The 26,426-nt window shown below is 44.9% G+C and overlaps 1 protein-coding gene across 5 annotated transcripts in view; it reads left to right on the top strand.

Annotated features, from left to right (window-relative positions):
* Positions 1 to 25,650, top strand: part of IFT43 (intraflagellar transport 43) — a 45,110-nt gene extending 19,460 nt beyond the window's left edge. For 3 of the 5 annotated variants that reach the window (XM_033062097.2, XM_033062095.2, XM_033062093.2), the window contains 7 exons: positions 8,802 to 8,834; positions 9,320 to 9,366; positions 11,649 to 11,651; positions 20,853 to 20,925; positions 22,325 to 22,400; positions 22,745 to 22,807; positions 23,568 to 25,650. In XM_033062097.2, coding sequence (XP_032917988.1) covers positions 8,802 to 8,834; positions 9,320 to 9,366; positions 11,649 to 11,651; positions 20,853 to 20,925; positions 22,325 to 22,400; positions 22,745 to 22,807; positions 23,568 to 23,678 — 406 coding nt within the window. In that variant the 3' untranslated portion in view covers positions 23,679 to 25,650. The remainder of the gene's footprint in view (positions 1 to 8,801; positions 8,835 to 9,319; positions 9,367 to 11,648; positions 11,652 to 20,852; positions 20,926 to 22,324; positions 22,401 to 22,744; positions 22,808 to 23,567) is intronic. The other 2 variants (XM_033062096.2, XM_033062094.2) reach the window with 1 other exon arrangement.
* Positions 25,651 to 26,426: the final 776 nt, after the last annotated feature.

The raw sequence follows: 26,426 nt of genomic DNA, 5'->3' as shown, positions 1-26,426 counted from the left end.
GCCTCATAAAATTCCTACAGCTCTGTGGGCAGCAGCTAGGGTTGTTGAGGAATAAATACAGCTTGTTTCAGGTAGCCCTGCAAGTAAAACACAAGTGCTGCTTTCAGTAGGAAGTCCCTTCCAGTGCCTGCACGTGTACCTCATTTCTTCTACATGGATCATAGCAGTTTAGCAACAGGTGCTTCAGCTACAATTGAAATTTCCCCTTTCTGATGATAGGCCACATAGAGTTGGAAAAATCAAGGCTTGTTTAGGAAAATGACCATGCTGAAATATTTTGGAACGGAAGTGGTACAGTGGTATAGTGTCCAGGAATGCATTTGTCAAGAAGGTGGATATTCAGTGCCTGTAGGAAGAAAGAGCCTGCAGCTGGGGTGACCTTTGGAGCAGGGTAACCAAGCCCCTGTGTAGATATCATTTAAAGCTCTGAAGGGTGGGCAGTGGTGAGATTGCACCCTGGAGCTGGAGGAAAGTTATTTAAGAGATTAAGGGGTTTTATGATTCAAGGTCTCTAGAGACAAGTAAAGTTAAAAACCTCCTGTTTCAAAAATATGGGCTTAAACTATCCTGTATTCTTTCTATAAGAAATGACCCTTGAGAGTGCCTGATTTTAGAACCTCTAGCAATCCCTGTCTTGCAGCTGTGAGTAGTAAAGTGCTCATGAGTTTCTCTGTCTGGAACAGTGGGGGAAAGCTTGTGTCATTGCTTCTGTTCTCTAGTCCCAGTCCAGCAGTGTTGAGGTGACTCTCAGTCTGGACTTGTCTGTGACACTGCCTCGTTAGGAGCAGAGCCAGACTCCTGGCTGCATGGGAGACGTCAGCCTCACTCTGCAGCTTGCAGCCATCTGTGGATGTCCTCAGTGAAGTGAGGATTATAGGCAGAGAGGATCAAGGCTGCCAAGTGAGGGGGCACAACTTAGAAGGAGAAGAAAGAAAAGGAAGTCTGATTAAGTTTTGTCTTGAAGTGTCTGTTTTTGGGTTTGTCCCTGCATTGATCTGCAAGGGAATGAGGCAAGTAATGGCCCCTTGGGGACCTTCAGGACTTTCCTCTCAATGTCAGCCGTCATTTTCAATCACCCTCTCCCTCCCAGCCATTAATTTTGGCCCAGGATCATGGGGACTTGTCCATCTATCACTCCTAATTGACACTAAATGATCTGTCAGTTTATTGATGAACGGCAGGAGTGGAATTGTCACAATATATTTTACTTTCTAACAACTCCTCCTGACAATTTTACCTTGTCCATCTCACTCTCCTCACATAAATCTCCATTGGCCTCTCATTCCTTCTCTTGGGCTGATCTGGTGCCAGCTACCTCCATGCCATCGGCACGCATCAAGGACATCAAGATGGCGGTAAGCCGCAATGTGCGGGCCCAGGGTGGGTTTTTTCCTCTCTCTCCCTGCCCCCTCCTCTTTTTATTTTCTTTCTTCTTCTTCTTCTTTTTTTTTTTTTTTTTTTTTTAAATAGGCTGCATGTTCTAGGAATGCTAACAAGCTTCTGTCCTCTTGTCCCTTCATGTCATTGCTGGGGTGAGCTCTCCTTGGTGTTTCTGTTTAGACTCAGTAAAGATAACTGGCAAAAAAAGAAAAGTCCCTAAAAGACAGAAGAGTCACCTGAGAATCTCTCAGTGCCCTGGCTGTCACAGGGGATTTTTATTCCTTTTAAACCTGCTTAGTGTGACTTGCAAGATTTTCCTGCAAGACTTATGTCCACTTATGTCTTTACAGTGCTCAGAGGAGCCTGGAAAAAGAGTTTTGCTTTTTCTTTTTCCTTTTTTCCCCTTTTATTCTTTTCAAGATTTTTTAAAATCTTTTTTTTCCTCTTATTTTTAACCTATTTCTGTTTATTTTTTTCTCAGTTAGTGATGTTTTCTTTGACTTCTTTTTCTGGAAAGGTACTGTGTAATGGAAGGTCTAGTAGGATTGCAGCCTCTTTCACCCCTAGAAACGAAGCTTGCATGACAAAAACAGAACAGAAGGGGCCATTTTGGGTAACAGTCCATGTATGCTGCTGAAGTGGCAGAGTATTCTCAGGGTGAAGACTCTGATTTTATTTTTTTTGAATGATTGAGGACAAAGCATCTTCCTTCCTTATTTCTCTCCATCTCCAAGAAATTTCCCAGCAAATTTAGGGGATGCTATTATTGCTGTCCTAAATATTTCTATTTTAAAATAGCAAAACCTTCTTGAAAAACACATGCAACTCCCAACTCTTTTGTATCTGTCATAGCCAAGGCTAAAAGCTTGTCTGGCCATTGTAGGTCACTTGTATATTGGCTGTGAAGTCTAGCTTAATGCAGTTTACCTGTTGAAAGGGACCTGAGATGACTTGATCTACTTGCTTGGCCCTATTTCCCCCTCCCCCAGCCCCCTTCCCCATAAAACCCCTCTACTATTCTCAAATTCTTAATCCAAGTTCTTAAAATATCTTTGTTCAGAAGCTGTTGTTCTCAGACAACAGAACAAGATACTATTAAGTAATAAACACCTAATTCTTTCTAATATTTTTCATATAAATGTTTTCAGTGAGGCCAGTCACAAGTGAAAGGTCTTTGAACCCTTGTAATCATAGGTTTGTTCTCTATTGTGAGATCTGGAAAAAACCTAAACAATCTGAAATATATTTTCTGTCTCCTTTAACAGTCAGTTCTTTCCTGTAACCAGAAGTGTGTTTTTTTCTTTAAAAGGAAGCTGAAATGCTCCTGTAACCTCAAGAGTAAATTTTTGTGAGAGTTGGGCTTTGCGCTTACTGGAGGCCAAGATTGTGATCACTTGGATAGGAGCCCCTGTTCTCAGGAACTAAAGATATGTGGTGAATACCTTAGAAACTGCAGCACTGCTTTCTGTTTTCCCACACAGCAGGAATTTGTATTGAGTGTTGTTGTTTTTTCTGTTGCTCAGTGGGAGCTCTGAACAGCGCTGCCGGTCAGCTCTCTACCAGTGAGCGAGAGGGGGAACCCTGGGAACATCTGCTTCGGGGATGATGCAGTGAGTAGGCTGAGGTTCAGTGATCCTCGGGACACTCTCTGTCAGCTTGTTCTTCCGTGCCAGTTCCTAAAGTCCTGCTTGCCGGCTTTCCTCCATTGTCGTTTCTGTTAAGTAAGCCCACATATTAGGGTGTGAGTAGAAACAAAAACACTTCAGCAGGAGATTAAGTGCCTTGCTAGCCCACTTCAGCTGGAACTGGCTAGCAGCAGTGTCTGTCAGATCCCATCTCACAGAGCATGCATGCCTGCTCATTGTGTGAGCCATCCTCTACCAGAGCCGTGCTCTGGGGCAGTGTGTTCAGCATGCAGCCCGGTCAGCACAGGCAGCTTGAGGGGCCAGGAGGTGGATGGTAGGGCCATTACAGTTTAAAAAATGTGTGTCTGCCCAAAACTGCATTGTAGTGACACAGCCATGCATTCCAGGGCTAGGAAGTGGAGGGCTGTGAGGTGACATCCTATGATGAAAATAAAGGCTCATAGCATGCTGAAATCAATGGCAAAACTTGCCTCGATTATAGGATATGCGAAGATTAAACTCCTGAATTTTGTGAAGGAAAACCTGGCTTTTCCAGGCTACCAGAGGCCAGGAAGAGAGGGTGGTAACTTAAAACAACAGATTAGAGCCCCAGGGAAGGCACAATGGAATATCTGAGAAGGCACCTTGTGGTGCTTTCCAGCACGGGCAGCAGTTCTAATTTACAGACAGCCTCGGTGAATGTGTCTTTTCCTGTGCCACAGCAAACAAGTAGTGACCGAGACCCACACTTGGAGAGCCTGGAGAACTATCAGTTAGCACTTGCGTGTCGTATTGGATGTGTGACTTTGTTGTGCCTTAGGCTATTGAACAAGCTGCAACTCCTAGCTCACCGCCCACTCACTGTGGTGATGGGCACTTAAGGAACACTTGAGCAAGAGAGTATAACGTCTTTAAAAATATTTTTTCCCCTTCTCCCTCAGGCCTAGACCTGAATTACAGTCTTTGCCCGAGAGGCAAAAGGCTTCGTGCCTCTCTATGGGCTGAGCCCAGCCTTCGGTGTTGAGGTGGGTCATGGTTGTAGATGGAAGCTCTGAGGCAGAACGCCGGCTGCTGACTTGCTTCCTGCGCACCCAGCCTGTCTCTGCCGCCTTTAGATCGCCCTACTGTCTCCAAACAAAATGCATCTCTGATCATCACGACCTTCTCCTTTTTTCTCGTTTCGTTCTTTAAGCAAGAGGGATGCTTGGAGCAGCTTTCTGGTTCCATGCGATTCGTAGAAGTCGTTGAGGCATGTCAGGAAATACGCCAACACACACATACACACGCACACACACGGGCAGATGGATTTCTCCCCGGCTGCCGTGTAAAACGGGAGCAGCCCTCGGTTGGAGTGGCGGCGGCTGCCGCGCCAGCCCGCGGTGCGTTGCGGGCCGGCCCGGGCTCGCAGCCCCGCGCTGTGCCCGGCAGGGGGCGGCCGCGGCCCGGCCATGCTGCGGCTGTGGCGGCGGCGCGGCCCGAGCGGCCCCAGCCCCGGGCCGGGCGGACACAGCTGCCCGCCCTGCGGGCCGGAGCGCAGCCGGGCCGGCCAGCGGGCTGCCCGCGCTCCCAGCTCTCTCTCCTCCGCTGCGCCGTACTGGGCGCTCCCGTCCCGCCGCCTCCGTATGCGTTTTAGCAAGCGGTCCTAAGTCCTTCCCTTTTCCTTGGCTGTACTGTCCGCCCTCACACCTCCCCGGGCCGCAGAGAGAACCCCCGGCCTGCGCAGTGAGCCCCTCGGAGCCTGGCTGTGGCGGTGCAGGACCCAAGTGTGCCTGGAGCTGTCATGATCTGTGGACATAAAAAAGTTTCAAGGACGTTTTCCCCCATTCATCCCAGTTATGTCCTTTGCTAAAATAGGTTAACGGTGTCTAATTAACCACTGCACATTGTCATGCTGCATAAAGATAGCATCCTGGCTGTTCTCTGAGCCCTGCCACTTTATCTCCATTTAGATCTCCGTGGTAGTCCATTAAATGGGAAAGAAACGGTTTAACAGAGATGATGTCTACATTGGAACTGCCTTTCACCCTTCAGCACAGAAATTGCAGGCAGCTCAGCTGTACATGAGGGGGCTGTGTGGGAGTAGTCTTGGGTTTGAGGCTTAACCCGTTCTCATTGATGTGGAGTAAGGGTTCCTCCTGAGCAGAACTGAGCAAAGACAACACTCAAGAGAGAGATCAGATCTATATCCTCTGCCCCAGGGCGAAGCTCAGAGAGAAATAAGTATTCTGTACTAGGAGTGACATACCACGGGGTTACACAAGGACTGTCAGGGTCTTTCACCCAGCTTCACACTTATTCAATGCCGTGAAATAGAGAGGGGGTAAGCAGCTGTCCAAAGCCATAGGGAATATTCTGGGATTATGGTTATGTTTGGGAGTGCTGACAGCCTCTCAGGGAAAGGGAGTTTAAAGGGAACTGTCCAGGTGATGGAGTGAGTCCATGTTCTTTGCCTCTCCCTTATGCTTGGGAATGTAAGTGAAAAAACCAGATGTATCTCTGTCTCATAAAAATGGGGAGTAGCTGGTGTATAATACAGCAGACTAGATGTATTTCTGAGCACTAATCCTGGGATTCTATTGTTTTGTTTATCCTTACTTGAATAGCTGTAGTTCATATTCAATTGCTCATTTTGTAGGTCCTTATTTCTGCCCTCCCTGGGCTGTGCCTGCTGCTGCAGCGGATAAAGCAGGGCAGTGCACTTTGTGTTGCTGAGAACATGAGAAAAGAGTAGGAAAGCTGTGCATGCTGTCTTGAGTTCAGTTGGGTTTGTTCTGTGTCTGCTTTCACTCACCACTAGAAAGCTCACAAGATGAATGAAGAGGGTGCTGTTTACCCAGACTTGATATTCCTGAAGGAGGAAATGCTGGTCTCAGTGTGTGGCAGTTGGCATTGGTAAGATGAAACTATTCCTAGGGGTACCCTACAGTCCTTAAAGCAATGTGATAATATAATGAAGAAATCATGTGAGGCTTTCCACAGTACTTGGAGAGCAAAGAGACAATCAGTTGTTTGGTTCTGCAGGAATACTATCTCCAGGTATAGCTTAGCCCTCAGCTAAGTTTATGGAATGGACAGAATTGAAGGTGGGGCACCTTTTGAAGATCTATTAATGGTTTCTCTTGCTACCTTGAAGGTTTTTAGCCTTAGGACACAAAATGAAGCTTGTCTTCTCGGAGTCACTTTGTTATGTAGATTTAGGTACTGCAATTTTACCAAAAAAAACAAAAGATTTTCCCCCAGTCTGACACAAGAACTCAAAAAATAATTTGGCACCAAACAGAATGAAAGGAACCCTTATAAGAAAAATAGAGGAAATAGTAGGTTGCCTAGTGTCTTCTTTGCTTGATCATTAAGGCCACAGAGAGTGTAAAACATAAAATTCCTTCCTGTCTGCAGAAGCTTCATGCTATATTTTTGGGATGTGAACTCACGAGCTGACTTGAAATGCTAGTTTCATCAAATGATGCTGTACCAAATCATTTATTAACAAACATATGTGGTACAGGTGAGTGGAAGTAGATGTCTATCCTACAGAAGAGCAGTCATTTCTAGCTCCTGCTCCAGTGCTGTTAGTATATAAATGCTCTGTATAAACTGCAGTACTGTCAACATGAGAGACTTGCCTCACCCCAGTGCCACTGTTGGGACCTGTGGCACAGGGATTAAGGTGTTCTCCTGGGGGCACTGACCATGGGGCTGTAACTTGCTCTGGGAAGAAGAAGGAATGGTCTTGTTTGATGGGAGAGTTCTAACAGGCTCTGGGATTAGAGGGGCCAATACTCTTCTCCCCCTCCCTGCTGATGGGTTTGTTCTCCAAATTAGTGTTTTTTCCAATGTATGGTGCAGGTGTTTCATAATGAGGTATCTGCTTATTGTCCTGAATAAGTCTTTTCCTAACAACATGGAAAAGTTGAAAAAGCTTAAGCCTCAGAACATAAGCAAAGCAGTCTCTGTCTCTAAGACTAACATGACTGCCTTCCCTATGGGCCACCTGGATATCAGTTGTGACAGGGAGCTTAGGAAAAAGAAACAGAAATTGCTTACAGGGATAGTAGTAGTGACCTTTTCTCCTGGGAAGTATGAACATGTGGAGTGTTTCATTCCTGCCTGGAGACAGGAGCAAAGATGTAAGGAGTGTGAGTACTGAGGAGGAGAGTGTTATTTGGGGTTGGACAATCATCAAGAGGAACGGGATCACGCCAATAAGTTGTTAAATTGAACCCCCAGGAAATCATGTCACTGTGCATGGCTGTGCAATGCCATCATTTGGGATGTTTCAGCTTGGAGAGGGTAAGACTATGTGGGAACCAGTTCTGTGAAGGCATAAAGAAGGAATAAAATAGGAGAAATCTTGCATCATCTTTCTACCTGTATCTTCTCAGAGTCTAAATGCCGCTGAGCGCTAGTGGAGGGCTCTCCGAAGCCATCCGTTTCTTTCTCCACACTATCAGGAGGTTCACAAAAAGTGCTTTGTACTACCTCTGGAGAGAAGGATGGAGCTGGACAGTTCATCCTCACTGGTTCTTTCCCCAGTTAGGTTGCATTTTTCTCTCTGAGCAGAGGGCACAGATATAGCTGAAAGTGCAGCTGCAGCTGTCACTACACAGCTGCAGTTCTGATTATAGCAGTTGATATTACTGGGCTCAGATCACTGATTCAGTGTAATCTTTGGCTTCTTACAGACTGCAGACTCCAGAGACAGCAGTAGAGAAAAAGGACTTTCTTCTCCTTATACCTCTTCTCCATATAGCTAGGCATCCTCTCTGCCCTGCTCCTTGCTCTTAGAAGAATAGATTATTCACAGGAGAGCTAGGTGAAGACTGTGACTTGCTGGAACAGAGAACAGATATGGAGAGGCCTGTGCCATGTCATGAAGTGCTTTGAAAAAAGCAGTGCAAGGCAGTGAAGCAAATTTTCTTAGATTTTGGTGTGTCCTGGGATAGTGCATGTGATAGGGGACAGTCCCATGTGTTCTTTGTCATGGCACCCTGACTTCAGCTTAAGGGTGGGTGAATATTTATTCCCAATGCATAGACATGAAACTTCACTCTGCAAAATGGCCAAAGCAATCAGCGAGTGATGGAGTATCTGCTAAAAAGAAACCTGGCATTTAATTAACTTTTCAAAGTGCTGGTTCAGCAATCTCCATGTTTTACATTTTGAATATTGAACAAGCATCCCTAATCGGGTCTGAATTACTTCTGGGCTTGCTGGGGTGGAGAGCAAGGGAGCTGCCATTTGCCAGCACCACCCTACCATGTTATTATTATGAACTCCTGTTACTCAGCCAGATTAACTCTGATTTTCAGCAGTGACTGCATGTCTGACCTGAGCTTGGCCACCTCAGGTGAGACCCCTAACCCAAAAAGACAACCAGAAAATCTTTATGTGCAACCATGGGGAGGAAGAAACTATTGATTTCTCAGGAGTAGGTAGACAAAGTATAGCACCTTCCTCACTCCTTAGTGCACCAACCTCTCTGCTCAGGTATGGCCAGCTTTACCTGCAGCTGATGGCAAAGAGGATAAAAAAGTATCTGAGAAACTAAAGAACCACAGGGTATGCCATATCTGGGCATGGCTGTCTTCTGAGACCCAAGTGGTTTTGTTTCAGTCTGTTGCACTCAGGGACTTTTTGATACACTGGCTTAATAGTCACTCAGAACTCTTTAAGGTGTGATGTGTTATATCAGACCTGATGCAGGAACTGTTTTGCACAATAACAATCATATGGGGAAAGGTGAAGTTTTAAAATTTCTCTAGCCTTTTGTAAACATAAGCCTTCCTTGTCTTGCAGGTCAGGAAAAAAGCACACAGAAGAAGTAGAAGAGTAAGTTCCCATTGTTACTGAGACTTCTTCCACAACTTGTACATCTGATCTGATCATCTGACCAGTACAGCAGGATCTGAAAGTTGGGAAGGATGCATTCCTGCAGATATGTCAGGAATTCATATTGTGTCCTGGGATGGGGCAGGGCTGGTCATTCTATAGTTTCCTGGATATGGAGTAGATGATAGCTCTGTCACTCCCATAAAACAGAAAGAAGGAAAATTAGAGAGCTACTGCTTTCCTCCCAGACCAAATCCAGGCCCTACTGTCTGCAGCCTAGAGGTTTATCTTAGGTGCATCTTGCTTAAACTGCGATTTCTACTGAGCCCAGGAATGAGGGGTATGGAAGTTCAGTCTTCCATGTGGGCTGAGCATACTTGGAAACTCTCTCCTTGACAGGCGGTGAAGTTTGTGGGGAGGAAGGGGGCACAACAACATGTTTTTCTAGGCATGCAATTAAAATTCTTTCTTGTGCTTTGCTGCAGCCATCGTCTCAGACAGCAGAGCCTGGAGGCATCAGATGATGGAGGAGGTAAAGTATCACCTACTTTACTGCAAGAAGTGCCTTCATGCATGTCTAGGTGCTCTCTAGCAAAGTGAGCAGAGGCATCTTGTAAGAAATTGCTAGGAAATTTACCACTCTGAGGGTAAACAAATGTAGGAGCTGCTTAGGTCTCCCCAGATGAATGAGGGAAAAAGGGTAAAGGAGATGGAGAGGGAGGATGAGGAAATGAACTTGTAGTCTACCTCTGGCTCTTCATGAAAATAGAATTATAGAAAACCCTTGGAAAGCAGGAAAGTGGCAATGACGCATTTTTCTCTGTAATTACCTCCATGAAGAATAGTGGACTGGGCAAAATGAGAGCTAAAAGCACAACAAAAGGTTAAGAGTGGGGAGAGGAGTCCCTGCTCTCCCGAGGTTTAGGTGACACTAGCCTCTGCTTAAAGCATCTGTTATCTTTTATAGCAGTATCCTTGTTGCCTGGGGTTTCTCTCGTGATGGAATTCTTAATTTAAAAAATCTGCTTGCCCTAACCCAAGATCATAGATTATAAGCTAAACATAAACACTGGTAGGTAATCCCATCTCATCCCTGTACAGGCTGCTATGAAATCTACTGGACTCCTGTTTAGCACTAGTTTTCTTTATAATGTATATTACCTGCTCTTCTAGGACTGGATGAGTCAAGAGAAATTTCAGGAAAAATCCACAGTATGAATTTCAAGACAAGCACTAGGCAGCTGTGGGGAGCATAGAAATTCATTAAAGCCTCTAGGAAGTACCTCAGTTTTCAAGGGCTAAGAATTTTATACAGTGTATAAAAAGTTGTGTCTGTAAAATATCACCAAACATCAGAAGAATTATCTGGAGTCACAAAGGATCAGACATCAGTATGGTTAATGAGTTTAAATGAAGACTTATTTGGGTCTTCCAGACAGATTAAGCATTGCAACATATGACTGCCAGAAGTGGCACCTTTATAGCATTGGCATCTTCAGAACAGACAGAATTTTCCCCCTGGGAAGTTCCTTGGGCTTCTTAAATTTCAGCGTATGTCACTGAGACTGGTAGTCTGTTCTGAATAGCTCTAACTGTGCATACATGCTTGTCCTTTTTGCTGAACCTTGGTCATGTACTTGGAGTACTTGCTAACCAGGCATAAAAATGCTTGCCACATGTTTGTTTGTAGCATGTGACTTTCAGTACTCCAAGAACTTGGGTAATAAATATAGAACAGAATTGATACAGATTGTGGTATGAAGACATGTTGAATCCTAATAGATTTCACTTACTTATCTGTGCCTGACCTGTGGTTAGCAGTTGAATTTGGATTGTTTGCAAACTGGCATTTAGCTTTGGATTAGATCTATGCATTAGAAGAAAGATATAGTATGGTTCCTACCAAGGCAGTTTCTGGTACAAATATGCTGGGTTGTGGATTTAATTTGCATATAGAAAATCTCTAAATGGATGATGCATTTGCATGGTTGTAGTCCTGTTTCAACAGGGAGATTAGGCAAACTGTTCTGGGAGAGGAATTTTCCATGTGGGCTCAGCAACTGCAGTGAAGAAAAGTGATATATAAACAAGCTCCAGAACATTAATAAAATTACTCTTTTGAATAAGCAGAGAGATACAAATAACTGCCTGGTGTAGAAGGCAGGGAGTAGCATGCAGTGGCTGTGGCTGTGCAGTAAATTGAGCTTTATCAGCCTCCCCTTTGCATCGAACGGCACTTGAGTTTGTGTCCTTAACTGTAACAGTAAAGCTCACATTCTAAACATACAAAAATCAAGACATTGGTGTGTGGATTCCCAAGGATGGGTCACGGTTATTTTGTGCTGCATAATGTCTTAGCTTGTACACCTTAATATGAACAGGCGCAGTTGCGTAATGATTGCTGCTGTCAACCAATATATTTGGATCGCCTTTCTTTAACCTATTAGAAAGCTGAGCTGTACCATTCCATTAACATTGTTTGTCCCTCATCCAACCTTTTCATTAGAAGAATGAAGGACAAAGCTATATGTCCTTAAAAAGGTGTTCTTGTGAATTTGAAATGTGCTCACTTGTGATCGTTTGTACATCAGAGTTTGGAGTCTTTGAGAATGGGTTAAAAAAGTATAGGGGCTGTAGAGGGGGCTGCCACTGGTTTGGCAGGTGGAGAGTGGAGGGATGTTTGCAAAGCCGAGTGGAGACTTTTGGGCTTGATAACCCTTGTAGTTTCAGAAATAAAAGTAAAATTATTTCACTGCTCCTGGCCAGTGTATGAAATAGCATCTGATTCCTTATCTCTGTGGGAGTTTGGGGGAGAAGGTTGGACACTTTGCAGGCTGTGTGGAATAACTGGGAGGTGGCAAGTGGGTGGACCAGACAAGGACATACACGGAATGATCTGCAGTTTCAGCCATTTGTTACCCAGAAGGTGGAAACCCAGTTTTGGAAAAGTGCAGTGTCTCTCCAAAAGTAGCTCCGGGTTATCTAACTGATAGCTAGGTTGATTACACAGCACCCACTGTGATCTTAGTGCCCACCCTCCTGAACACATGCTGGTACTTGTGAGAACTCAGGCACAGCAGATTAGTGATGCCTCTGTTAGTGGGTATGTGCCCACTTGGACCTTGTTATAGGGGACCAGGTCCTCGCATGGTGAGAAACCTGCTTTAGCAGGATTTAATGCATCACACTTGAGGAATAATAAATGCTTCACAAGCAACACAAAAGTGTTTAATTCCTAAAGGACAGGTCTAGTTAAGTCACTTTTGGCCAGGGGCAATTGGGGGCTTAATGCTTTGTATGTAGCAATCTGTGCAATCTGAGAGAGAGGAGTTTGAGGGTAATTGCTCAATTTTCTGTCCATGTCAACAGGGAAAATGAGCAGCAGTGACTGAGCTCTGTATGGCAGGGAAACTGCCTGATATGGGAGACATGAGACTCTCTGTGGAATTTGAAAGGTGCTATCTGCAGCACACTGCTTCCTTTTCTGTAGGAGCCAAGAGCTTCTGCCACGTGCAGACTATCCTTTGTCATGAGGTGGGAGGGAAGATGTGACAACCAAGCTGAAGTTGAAGGGCTTTATCCTCCCTTTGCTGCTTTCTGCAGCAGGGAGGGATTTACTCTGCTTGTGTGTCTCTTTCTGGCACAGAGCTAGATGGGGCTGTTTCCTGTTGGGGTGAGAATTAGCAATCGTCCCCCGCCTCAGCAATCTGATTTGTCATTTGGCTAGAAGTTTCTTTGTTGTTCCTTTCCTGTCCACCAGTTCTGCACTGCTGTGTTGTATTCCCCCTGATGTCTTTCTCTTTACTACTTTGCCCTTGGATTTTTCTCCTCAGCAGTTTATGGGAACTTATTAGCTAAGGTTATAATCCCTCTCCCAGCTATTCCCACATTGACTATTGCCCCATCATCAGAAGTCCCTTTTTGCTTTCTCTCTGTTACTCTTGAGATGCATAGCTCCTAGAAAAGGCTTTTTTTGGAAGACTGGGATGTGATGTGTGATTTTCTGTCTGCAGGAACAACAGCTTGTTATTTTAAAGCAGATAGTGTGTGTGCACGAGATAGCTAATTGAAATGAAAGCCTGACTGTGCTACATAGACAACTGGAACCTGACCTGCAGGTGAGGAAAGCTGCCAGGAGACAGTCACTAGATATGTGCCCTCAAGGCAAAACCCCTTTCTGCCTGCTGGGGAGCCTCCTCAAGGAAGCAGAACTGATGATTAGACCTCTCTATGCAATGTCATACCTCTAGAAGGACTTCTTACCCTTCTGGCATGTGCCAGCAGCTCCTTTGCATTTGAACAGGATGAGAGTCCAGACTTTGAACAGCAGAGGGGAAGTGGGCAGATACCATGGTCCCCAATCCTTCTGGGTAGTGATATCTGTCAGGTGGGAGATCTGTAATTCACAGCCATAAAATATCCAACACTTCCTGAGCTGCATGCAAATATACACCAGTGATGATATTGCTCCAAACAGAACTGAGGATAGAGCAGAGTGAGGGTTATTGTTGGCTCTGTCATTCCTGATCAGTTTTGCCAGTTGCTTCACTGGTGTGCTTCTGTTTCTATGGAGCACACCATGTGCTGGTGGATTCCAGAGACCATGAACTGCAAGGACAGTTGCAGTGGCTGAGCAGTAGGATAAGAGAGGGCAGAATTTGCAGGAACAGTCAGGCCTATGGCCAGTGGGTACTTCATAGGCTCACAGACAGTGTTAGAATGATTTGGGGAGAGCTAAATGGATGAAAAGTTCTGAGAATCAGTGAAATGGAGACAGAGTGAAAGACATATTGTTTTGGAAGTGGTATGAATGGGCTGAATAGAAGGTTTTGGGACAGAGAGTGTCAGTGGTTTGTTGAGTCTCTGGGACTCTGCATTGTGACTTCGTGTGTGGCTCTGTCAGCGTACCATAGCTTTCTCTTTGCTGCTCCCCCACCCAATGCACTACTCTGAGTATCTGTGCAAGGTCACTGAAGGGCAGATTCAACCCAGCCTGTTGGTTTCCCCTGAACTGTTGGTCCAGGCCAGTTTGAGCTCGTCCAATAACTGCTGGCATTGTGATCTAGAGCCTCTGGTGCTGGAGAAAAGCTCTCTCTTGAGAGCCACAGTGGGCAAGGGTGAGCAGAGAGTATGTCCCAAGAGACTGTCTGAAGTTCTATTTGAAGCAGCAGAGCACTGGCCAAGGGGCAGTGGGCTGCTTGATTACAAGGGAGCACACGCAGTTTGTTGAGGGCTGAAAGTGGCAGTCTGGGGAAGCATCTTCTGTTGCTAAATTCTGCGATATGGTTGATACACAGTCATATTGGGTCTGTGATTGCTGAGTCCATAAATGTAGTTGACGGACTAGGTTTACCTAAAATACCCTTTAAGAAAAAGCTCTTGAAAGATGATTACAGAATTGAGACACCATCATTTAAAACTGCCTGAGGCAAACTCCTTTGAAAATTGCAGCAGTGGAGGGACAGAGAGAGAACCATGTAGCCCTTGATTGTAGTGTCATTCCCTCAGGACCCGTCCCCCCTCCTCCTCAGTTTCTCATCTGATATGAGAGAGAGCAGCAGTAAGATTCCTCATCTGTCTTATGAAAATCCGATTCTGAGTGGCTCTGATCAAACCCGGCTGGCTGTCAGCAGCGGTGGCCTTGTGTGGAGGGAGGGAGGCTTCTGAGGAGTCGCTGGATGTGGAGGTGTCATGGGTGCTGCCGATCAAAGAGGCGTTTTTTAATAAATATATATAAGAAAAAATAAAAAAACCTAAGGATTTAGCATAAAAGAAATGTAGTTTGTCTTGTTTTTCCCGTGTAACATGAAGAGGATGAAATAGAATCGGGCATGCCTGCTCCTGAACATACTTCCACAGGAGCATCCTGAGATGCTGCTTTCCCTGCCCCAGTAATGCTCTAATGCAAGGTCCCTCATCTCTAGCCTTGTTGAAGAGGGTTTTGTGTTTCTGAGTTCACTGGACCCTCTCAGGACACCTCATACCTTCTCATCTGATGCCCCACTACCTTCTGAGTATGTTTTAGCAGGGGAATACTGCAAAGGAGCAGGGAGCAGCCTTTGAAAAGGGGAAAACACATGTTACTGGAAAGGAGGGCAGGCGTAGCTCTCTGTCACGGGTCTGTTGGTAAGACTAGGAGCTGTGTTACCACTCTAAATGCTGATAACCTCAGAGCATGATGGACTCCAGGTCCTGGACCTGGCCTCCAGTCTCTCCTGTCTTCTGCTGCTGGTGAACAAACCTATGCATTATGAGATTCCTCACCTTTAAAGCTGTCAGGGTCTGCTCCTACTTCTTGCATAAGTACAAGCCATGCACTGCTGCTTGTGAAGCCCTGCACTGAGCCCAGTGACTCATATGATGGCTGTTCTGAGCTTCTCTTCACACTTCAAAGGACTGAAACTGGGCAGAGCCTTTGTGTCAGCAGCAGAAATGCCTGATGGCTGTCCCCTGCAAGCTGTCAGGTGCAGAAGAAGCCATGCCACACCAAGCAGTCTGTGAAAACACTACACTGTTGAAGCAAGTAGAATGTCTCTTGGACCACCTGACCGCCCAGCCAGTCATCCATCTAGCTGAGACGCAATATTATGCAAGGCAAGTATATGACCTTTTAACACAAGGCTGTTAACGCAAGGGTCAGTACTGAATCTGCTGTGTGACCTTCCCTAGATCCTGTGATTCCTCTGGCACTCGCTCACAGGGTGACTTTTCCCATCAGCTTGACCAGGTTGTGCTGTTATCATCCTCTTCTCAGAAGGGGGCTTTGAGACATGGGGCACTCAGGTTATCTTCTGCTTATCTCAGCTTTTGAGACAGTGCCCTGGTAGCTGTGGTACTGTCTGCTTTTCACGCTATTGTTTTCATCTCCCTGCTGGTTGATCAGGCAGGCGTGCTGCTCCATGTTGGCCTACTAGTAGGGCAATTTCAGTCAGGGAAAGACATCCCTATGAAATTAATATCCAAGCATCCAAAGAAGCATTCTTTATTCTCTCTATTTGCCTGCTGCTCTCCTGAGAAAGCTTCCAAGAGGCTTCAAGCTTGTTTGTGTGTTCAGCAGAAGCTGTGTCCCTTGTTCTTTATGTTTTTTGACGATTATTTTTGCCTGTTGCTTTCCACTTTTTTACTTCCTTTTTTTTTTTTTCAATTTTCCATTTTTCGACTTAGAGAGAAAAATTATTTATTGCATTGAGATGCACTAATTAAAGCCATTTTCTGGTATTTGGTTACTGAAGTGTTTGATGTCTCTCTGACAAGACCATGAAATGCACAGAGTGTCCACAGGGACAGAATTTGCTGAACACGGTGCTTTGTAAATGAGGGGACACAGTGTCGCAGCAGCTCATGAATATGAAACGCCCATGATGCTACCTCAGTGGACTTGGGAACACAGATGAATCCTGTCATGTGCTAAATGAGACCAATTTCTTTCACTTAACTTCATCTTCAATCAGACCTTCCATTTGCCTGTTTAAAATTCCCCAAACGTGATGCAGAAGGTAACAGCATTCAGTAAAACAAAGTTTTGCATCAGCAGAGATATTGTAATTATTTCAGTTTTACATTTTATGAGCAAGCAACATAAAGTTAGTTTCATTTTTATACCTGCTCGGTGATGGAGACTGTCAGGTTCAGAAGCCACCATCCTCTTTGTGTTCTTTGGATATGGTGGTGTGTGCACAGAGAGGGCAGTACAGTACCCACCATAAGAATGTCCATTCTGAACTGGCTGTTGAAACACTGACCCAGTTGGGGAAAGTGGATCAGACTGTGTGAGATGGAGTCTTCTTTGTTTATGGGGCTCAGGATGGGCGCTCAGTGTACTCTTAAAGCAGCTTAGGGAGTAAGCAGCAACCACACTCTGACTAACTGCAGGTCTAAACTGGAACATGGTTTCTAGATGCAGCTTTGTCCGTGATTTATTACCTGACCTGGAAGATATTCTGTCTGTCCCTATTTATGTGCCATCTTGTTTCTAGCAGACAACTTAGTTCTTTGGGGCAAGGACTAGATATTACTGGGAGTTTACAGGATTTTAAGATGCCCAGCCTGCAGGTGTTGCTACTAAACCAAAAATCAGCCCTGCTTGGGAGGGAGGTGCAATTTTCCAGCTTTCAGGAGCAGCTGGGTATTAGATTGGTAGAGGTTCTTCCATCTCCTGCTTGCTGCTTTCTGTGGTTGTCTTCTTTGTCTGTCAGTGAGTTATTTGCTATGAGGTGAAAAAGGTGATGGTTAGAACATATACTTTAATATGACCACCTAAAGCCCTCCTTTCTGTATGACTTGAAAAGCTGCTGTTCCTTGCTTATTGTTTGACTGTCTGCATGTAGCATGAGTTGCCTTCACTCTTTCCCCTCCATCTTCTCCTCCCATTCACACACTTCTATCATATGTCATTGGTGCTTTATCATAACTTAGTCACAAAGCCCTTTTTGTGTAAGACCTAGTTAAGTTCAGCTGTTGAAATAAAATAATATGTTTAATTTTATGCTGGGACTTAGATGTTCTGGGACAGTCAGTTTTGTGCAGTGACTTAACTCCCCAATTAGCCAACATTTGGTATTGGTATCTCCGGCCCCCACATAACTTCCATATGAGTACACTCATTTTAATTTCATTCTTTGTTCACTTGTTCATAACCATCTGGGAGGTGGAGGGGAGTTTGTGTTTGTCATCTAGTGTTTGGTGCTCACTCATCTTGGCACAGGGCATTTGTTGCTTTCATTGCTCACTACATTGCAGTGTCCTGGTATCTGTGAAGGTGTGTCCTTTTTTATGGTAATTTCTGAGGTTTGTCTACCTGGACATGAGAGCTTGGCCAGTAAAGTGTGCGTCAAGGTTCTGCACCAGAAACACCGATTTATGGAAAATTATCTGAAACTCCACACTGAGCAGAAGAGGAAAAATGTGGGACACGGAGCAAAGCACACAGAGTTGGGGTTTGTCATGCAACTTTGTTATTGGAAAGAGATGCAGTGCGAGATTGGGAGGACATGGTCCTGTGAACATGTGCTAATGTTCTGTGTTTCTGCATGTACTAATGTTATATGTAAAGACTCCCTGAAGCTAGTGGAAATATTAAAAATAGAGCATATGCCTACTCTCCTACTCACCCGTGCTGTGCTGTTCCCCTGCAGCTGACACTGTGCCACAACTTAGCTATGTTACCAGAGTTTATATGAAAAAAAAAGTGAGTCTCAAGAAGAGCGACAAAAATAATTAAGTGGCTGGAGAATGAGTGGGGGTGAGGTTGGGTACTTGGTGATAAGAGAGAACTGAGACACTTTGCAAACTGTACAGAGAGAATGGAGAGAGATTGTGCAGAAGTGGCACCATGGGAATTGGCAGAGGGAAGAGGTTATTATGAGTAACAAGTGAAATAAAGACCCAACTATTTCAGGAATTATTTGACCCTGATAGCAGTTAGCCCAGGGACCTGATATTTTCTTAAAATTTGAGACATTTACGTACTGTTTCACATCAGTCTCACGGTTGTAAAGAGCATTGCTTCTGCCTAGAAATGGGCAAGGCATCTGCACTTTGCAGTAAGAACAAGCGTGCGCTGGCCTTTGTTGGAGGGACTGGCAGGGGCCCCCAGAGCTTTTCCAGCTCTTCAGTCTGAAATATTTTCAAAGTGTCTATAAAATATTGGAGCCTTGAATTTCTTTTGGAAAGAATTTCTAAGTGATTGCCTGAATTTTGCTAATACAGAGTGGAGGTTATGCTCTGCAAGGGGTTTAGAAATCTCTTTATGGAATTCAATGGCTATGAGATAAAATCAGTGCTAGATAACCCAGGAGTCTTTGTGAACCTGCAAAATGGAAGGGACATCACTGATCAGGGCCCTAAGTTTACAACTTTTTCTAGTATAAAAAGAGATCAACAAAACAAAAGAGAACTGGGAAGAGTAGACTCCTGAAATAGCTGCCAAAATGAATACTGAGTGAAGAAATTCAGTTTCTTGCAAACACCCTTTACATTTCTGCTGTCAAAAGTGGATAAGGATCTGACCTTCTACTCTGTGGGTGAAGACAGCTCTGTTCCCAGGTAGTTTTTAATTTTGCTGAGAAACGTTCATAGTCCTGTCATAAAAGGATAAATTAGGAGAGGTTTAATGGTTTCTCATTCCCATGCTCATTTTCCTGGACTTAACAGGGCACCTCTTCACAGAGCTTCATTCCCCACCTTGGACCAGTCTCACCAGTCTTTTCCCTCCTTGGTCCTTGTTGCTTATATACAAGGACCTTCTCCCACATTATCCCTGAGCAGACTACCATGCTGCCTCCACATATTGGTCTGTCTGTCTCTGGAGATGCTTTTGTCCCGTAGGTGCATTTTCCTGCAAGTTTTACCAAGAGCTGGGAGCCTCCTCAGGGAAGAGCCAGTGGGACAGCAGCTTCTACCCAGTATTGTCCTCACAAGCAGAGGTGGGGAGATCTGCCCCAAATGCCCAGTGATGCACAGTTGAGATATTCCTCGCTCTTGCCTCCTCTGTCTGAGGGACAGCCTAGGGGCTGTTGCTGCAGTTGCCCTTTAAATGTCTTTGGAAAGTTTGCTACAGTTGGAGAACCTCTTTGCAGGCACCTGCTCCTTGGGCAGCTGGGGAGCTAGAAGGCACAGCTCTGCTGAGGCTGGCCAAGCTGTCACTCCTCTTACCGTGGCCGTGCTCGTGACAGCCCCTGTCCTGCTCAGCCTTCCACCAAGCAACCAATTAGTGAGAAATCCCACTGTGTGGCCAGCTCTGGACAGCCACCGCGCCAGGGCCTGGCTGACCCGTGCCCTGCTGCAGCTGGGCCGGGGCTGCCCGCTGGCCAGCAAGCAGGGGCACTCGGCGGCCGTGCAGCAGGGGAGGGCAGCTGAGAACCTGCGCAGCTCTGACAGGCTGGACTAGGGGCTTCTTGGGAAGACCCTGCCCAGAGCCCTCGGCACCATAGGTGGGAATGTCTCTCCTGCTCCTGAATATTCATCTCAGCCTGGGCTGCAAAACGGGCAAAGCCAGGCTCAGCTGCCTGCTGCCATCCAGCAATAGCATTGCTGTAGTGCCGGCAGAGCTGGGAGTGGACTGCTCATTCCAGTGCTGAAGGTCTCTTCCCTGAGCCAAACTAGCTTCTGCATGGTTTCTGGGCTCGGGGTCTCTGGAGAGCCTTTGTGGCCTTGGGTCTTTAAAGGAGCTCTGTATTGGTGTACTCTGTTCTTTCTTTCTGCCTCCAGTTACTTTGCATTCTCTTTCTCCTTTTTTTGCACTAACTTTTCCAGTGCTTTGTAAAATGACAGACTGTGCAGTGCTTTCAGGGCCTTGCTTCTTTAGCAGGATGCAAAACACACTCAGTTCTTCCTCCTATTCTCAATTCTTTTGTTTCCAGCATCTGTTGTAGTTGGAGTAGCCATTGTCCTTGTGCTGGGAATATCCAGTGACCTTCAGCCATTCCAGGATGACACTGGAAATCATGAAAAGGTTTGTGACAATACACCTAGGCAGGTGTTCCCTAGTGTTTGTATCTGCTAGACCACCAGCACTTCCTTCCTGAGGAAGGTTACGGGCCTCTGCACAGCCTGAGACCCCAACAGCAGATCCTTCAACATATAGTTTTGTGTGGATTCTCTCAGTTTCTGCCCTACATTTAATTTTTAACAGAGTCTTGGTGACTGGTGTCTGAATAAATGATAGCACATAACAAGCAAATTCTTGTCAGTTCATGATGGCAACGCAGGCAGCAAGGTTTTGTAAAGGTGGCTTCTTTTGGCTTCAAGGTTGTGTTCAAGTATGAAGTCTGTGGCCTGTAGAGCCCTACCTGGATTGACCTGTTCCTCTTGCAAGATTTATTGTGACCTCAGACATCAAAGTTTTATTGCCTTGTTTTAATATTAAACAGTGTATTTTTAATTACTGCTAAATAGCCTTTTTCTGTTTTCCTCTAATAAGAAACCAGCTGCTTCCCAGTGAAGCAAGGGGACCTTTGTCTTCAGTGAGAGGAGAGCACAACACTCCCCACTTACTGCTGCTGCTTTCTCTTGTTGCAGACATTCCTGTGATCCCTGACTTGGAGGATGTCCAGGAGGAAGATCTTGCCATGCAAGTGGCAGCTCCCCCCAGGTAAGAGCACTGCCAGGTGCTCTTGAGGCTCTCATCAGCAGGGCAAACTGGCTAGTGAAATTAAACCCATCTTACTCATGCTCTTTGGATGTCAGCAGCAGTGCTGTTCAGCAGGATTTGGTGTGGTGTTCTGTGACAGTAGTGCTCCAAGATGAACAGTGCAGAATTCTTGTTTCCTATTACACAGAGAAAGCAATTACTGCATATTCTCTCTCTATAAAAAACCTACATTAGATTAATGTATTTGATGTAGCAAAATCAAACTCTCAAAAGTAGGGAATTTCTTGATTTAAGGTTGCCTGCATAATCCCGAATGTCTCCAATGCACATGCATTGTCACACACACTTTAATTTTCATGGTTATAGGCTGCTTTGCCCTCCAAAGGATATCCTTCTTACTCAAACACGCAGTTAATTTGCAAAGTACAATCCTGCTGTTTGAAGGTGCCATCACAGTAGCCTTGGAGTCAGCTCAAGGGAGACCAGAAAGTTTTAAGACATGGAAGTTTTTGGAGTTTTGTCTTAAACATACCAGGAAAGTCTTCTTTCCTCTACTGGGCCTATTGCCAAGGTCACAGACTGTTAGTTCTGCTGATCCTTATTTGGAGGGGTGGGATATCTTACTCCTGGCCACAGATGCCTTTCTCACAAGTGTGGGGTAATTATTGTAATTATATAGCTGTTAACAAAAATAATTGACAGTTTATAGTAGTAAATTTAAAATTACTGTATCTCTCACTGGGATTAATTTCTTTTTCTCTCTCTTTTTTTTTTAATAAAGCAATCTGATCCTCCTGTATTCATAGTTTTCTTGTAGTAGAAAAGTCAAGTTTTCATGGACAAGCACAAGAAAATTCAATTAATAGGGTTCTTTTCTGTGGTGTTGGATCACCTGTGAAGGCAGGTATGGTGTGTCACCCCTACACCATGTTTTTCTTGGAGGGCTACATTTTAGGAAGTCATATTTAACAGCTCTGATGGAGGTCAAACACGAAACGCCAGAAATCCCTACTATTCTGTATAGCTTGTATGGTGTTGCTCTCAGAGGCTCCTTTGCTAAGGCACAGGGGCTGTTTGAATGCGCTCACTATAGGTTTTTTTTCATTCTAGCCCTTGCAACTAGTCTGTGGAACTTCTTTTGGCATGGTTTCTCTGAGGGAGTCCATGGTTGTTCCACATCCCGTGTTTTTATGCATGTGCACAACCTGGTACATGGATTTGTCAATGACTGTTTATTTGCTGACTGAGCTATGCTTCTGTCTGGGCACATCCATCCCAAGAGTCTGCATGGGGGATGTGGAAGCTCAAGATGTCACCAGACTACTGTTCATGCCACCCTTCTCCTCACATGTGCTTCCACACTTACACAAGCTTGTTCTCTGACTCCTTCTGGCTGCAGTGTGCAGGTGAACCGAGTGCTGACCTACCATGACCTGGACAAAGATCTGATGAAATATGCTGCCTTCCAAACTCTGGTAAGTGGATGTTGCTATGGGCTGGCCAATGTGAATCCCTCTCCTTCCAGGCTCATGTCATCCTCCACAGTGATACTCAGCTGCACAAAATATACAGCCTTATAATCCAAAGAGCTTGCAGTCTCCCTGTGAGTCTGTTCCTCTCTGCAGCATGGCTTTTGCACTTGTTTTTGTCTGTAAATAATGAGGATATGGTATCTGTTGCTCAGATGAGGTTAATGCTGTTGTCCTGGATAGAGAGACCCTTATGATGCAAATGTGGTAATGTCTAACAAATGTATCTGGTGAAATGATGGTGTTCATTTTCTCAGTGTCTGTAAGACTGTGACTCTGTATGTTTATAGGATGGGGAGGTAGACCTGAAGCTCCTCACCAAAGTTTTGGCTCCAGAACATGAACTACGAGAGGTAAGTCTTTGTTTTGTGGAAACACCAAAAAGATAAAAGCTTCTTGTGTGTGTCAGACTGTACTGGGAAAGGAAGCCTTATCAGTGGGGTGAGGAGGAGCTTGTCTGAGCTTTTGAGGTTTGATTTTCCCAGCAGGTGATTTCTAAGATAGATAGTGCTTTCTTGGTATGAGTTTATGGCATCACTATGATTAGCCCCCTTCAACATGAATGAGCTGGTCAGAAAAATGTGAAAGGCCTACTGTCAGAGATCCCTGCAGAAACAGTGCTTTGTCCTTTGGTGGTACAGGTGGTTCTACAGAAAAGTACAGAGGGACAAAGGCAGAAAGCATTTTGGGTTTTCGCAGGGAGTTTTTAAAGCAGGACAGAACAACCTCAAGTACAACTGGGTGAGCAGGAGCTCAGGGCTTGCAAGAAAGAATTTCTGCAACTTTGAACTATACATGCTTCAGCAGAAGTGCAGAAGAGTGGAAGGGCTCCTTTCTATGCCCTGCCTGGGAGTATCTAATATTAACAAGTATCAACAAGTATGTCCTTTTTGGAATTTTAGAAGATGAATAATTTTGTCCATGTTTTAAAGCTGTAGCAGGTATTCACATTTCATCTGGCTAGTATTCCTGCTCTACCCAGCTGAATCTGAGACTTCCCTGGTCAGGGCAGTTGTATTTTGGCTTCTCTCTTTGCTGTTTTGGCATTGTTCAGAGAACTTATGATGACGCCAGTAACATTTCAGTATGTTTGTCTTTTTTTCCTCTTGGTAGGATGATGTCAGCTGGGATTGGGATCATCTCTTCACAGAGGTGTCATCAGAACTAGTGACTGAGTGGGACCTGGGACAGTCAGAAAGGGAGGACCACCTCAGTCTCCCATAGAGCTCTGACCCACCAGATGTCTCATACATCCATTTCCTGTAAATAGTTAAGCACTTTAATTTTCTATTCACTTGTTTGTATTTGAGAATTTATTTCAGACATGAAAATAAATAGGACCTTGCTTCATAGAAAAATCGTCTTGGGAGAAGTTTTGGTTATTTTCTAATAAGAATTTTCATTCTTGAAAGAAATTAAGAATTCTAAACACAAAAAAATATTTACTTATAAAGAGTCAATAGCACCTCTACAGATAACTGCAATGGTCAATCTTTTCTCTGTGGAAACACAGCCTCTCTGGAGTGGACCAATGTACAATGGAGTGTGGTTTGCACTGATGGCTATCAGAGAGGCTTAGGCTGATATGACTTGTTTTCATAGGACATCCAGGTTACTATCTTCCTCACAAGACACTTCAAGTCTTCAGGATATCTGATTTACATTTCATTCACTAGCCTTCAGCCTTTCCTTGGTAGTTTTACCTCTCTCTTGGAACATTACCTCTGTATTGACTCAGGAAGCAGCATCACCTATTAAACTGCCACTTCTTACAGCCCTTCTTTATACCTTGAGTTTTCCCAGCTAAAATCTGACCAGGCATAACCTCACTTAGCTTTTGCAATCGCATGAAACCACAGCCTGAATGGGGATTGCTTCAGGCATAGGTACTTTGCAAGGAAAATGTTCATTCCATGTGTGTGAAAGAATGGAGCCTGATGCTCACAAACAAGGTGACTCCCTGGTGGATGTCTTCATGGAACCAAGTAACTCACTCTTACTGTCATCTAAAGAAAAACTCATTTAGCTGTTAATACCTTGTCCCTGTGGAGCCATGGTCATAATTTGCAGGAAACAGTAACATTACTTCTAAACCAATGCCCTTCAAAGCCTTGCCATGTTGGAGAATCTTGCTACTTACTTCTGGGGAGAGCAGGTGCAGGTGTTGGAAGTTTGCTGTGCTGCCTTTCTTTGCTTGTTTGGTTGGTCTAACAGAGCACTGCATTCCTTTTGTGACAGCAGGACAGGTCAAATAGCTCACTGTGAATTCAGTACTCCACAGAATTTCAGGTGAGAGCTGACATGCCAAACAACTTTATCAACAAAAAAGAAGGATTTGGGCCCCACTCTGGGGCCACAAAAATAATGGGAGGCTTATTTGTCTTAAGGAAACACTAAGTTTTTTATAACCAAGACATCTCTCCTGTAACTAGAAAACTGAGGCATAAGCTTGGGAGGCAATTGTATGGAAGATAATCCGAAAGTCTTTCTCTGAGTAGAGAAACCGATTTTGGTAGGAGCAGAAACTTCCCAGCTGAGCTAGCATCTACTTTTCTGTGACATGGTTCCTGGCCAAATAGAATTTAGAATGCTTTGTACATCCCGGGAAAAAAATTAAATTCAGCAAACTAAAATGGGTTGGTAAATCAGACAAGCCAGTCTGAGAGGGGAAAAAAAATGGATGCTTTTGGATACCTGCCTCAGCTGGGGGCCCTGGGCAGGGATCCTCTGGGCTGGGAAGCAGGTATGTGGGGGCCAGGCTTGTGGTGCCCAGTCTGGGACCTTGGTAATCCAGCTAACACCTGGGCAGAGATGGAGAGAAGGGCTTGAAAAAAATGCCAACCTTATCTGTTTTATGGCAGGAAGAGACATCTTTGATCATTTAGTCTGACCTGCTATAATATAGGCCATGGCAGAGTCCATTGACATGGGGCTGAGCTTTGTCTGTCTTGGGAAAGGCAGATAATGTATTTAAAACTCTTTCCCAGTTACTTTCTAATAGATGATTGCCCTTACAGTTTAAAATCTGCTTTATTTCTAGACTCGGTTTTTGAGTTGCATCTTTTGTTTCTTGAGCCTGCTTGCTTTCACCTTTCCACAGCCATGCTGTCAGATATTTTCTCCTTGTTTCAGTATTTATATGCACTGGGATCAAGTTGTCTCTTTAATTTCCTTCAATAAACTTAATAGACTGAGACTTGTTTCCATGTCTCTTCAATTCCTTGCCCAGCTGGAGGAGAGGAGGTGGGTGTTGGGTTCCTGGCCCTTCTCCACTAAGCTGTTTCCACCCACCTTCCTTCCACAGTTCCGTTTTGGTTGCAGTGTTGGGAAGATGAATAAGACCTGTTGCTTCTTTTTTCTCAGGTTCTGGTGCTGTCCTTACTAAAGAGGAACAATGAGCTGCTCTTTCAGGCCCAGGTTCGTGGTAAAGCATCAGCGTGTATTGGCTGTGACAAAACTGCCTCAGGAACATGCATTTCTGACAAGTCCTGTGGAAAGAGCATGTAGGAGAGGAAATGGCAGTGTAACTTTTTCTTGTGGGCTACAAAGCAGTCGCTCTGGTGGAGACTCAGGTGAGATAAGAAGAAGGAGCAGTTTTCAAAACAGTGCCCCCAGTTCCTAGGAACTCTGATCAACCCTCTGGGCTGTGCCTGGCTGAGGCATAGAGCAGTATTCCCTTGCTGGTCTCCACAGACCCTGTATTGCAGAGGGGTAATGCGAGGTACAGTGGTGTGCTTAGGGCCACAACGAATCTTTGGCAGAATCGGGGTTAGAAATTAAGAGCCTCAGGTTCCTAATTCAAACCTGGCAAGTGTTTTCCGTCTTCAAATATGGCAATTCAATGTACAACAGTCTTGCTTCGTCTTTTTTCTGCTCTGTGCTTACATTGCTGAGGTAGAGCTGCAAACCTGTCAAAATGTGTCAACAGCATGGTTAGCTCAGTGAGCTGGCATGAGGTGTCTGCCCAGAGAC

This window comes from Catharus ustulatus, chromosome 6 (genome assembly GCF_009819885.2).
Source record: "Catharus ustulatus isolate bCatUst1 chromosome 6, bCatUst1.pri.v2, whole genome shotgun sequence".
In the NCBI taxonomy this organism is placed as follows: Eukaryota; Metazoa; Chordata; class Aves; order Passeriformes; family Turdidae; genus Catharus; species Catharus ustulatus.
This window is presented reverse-complemented; position numbering and strand designations above follow the sequence as displayed.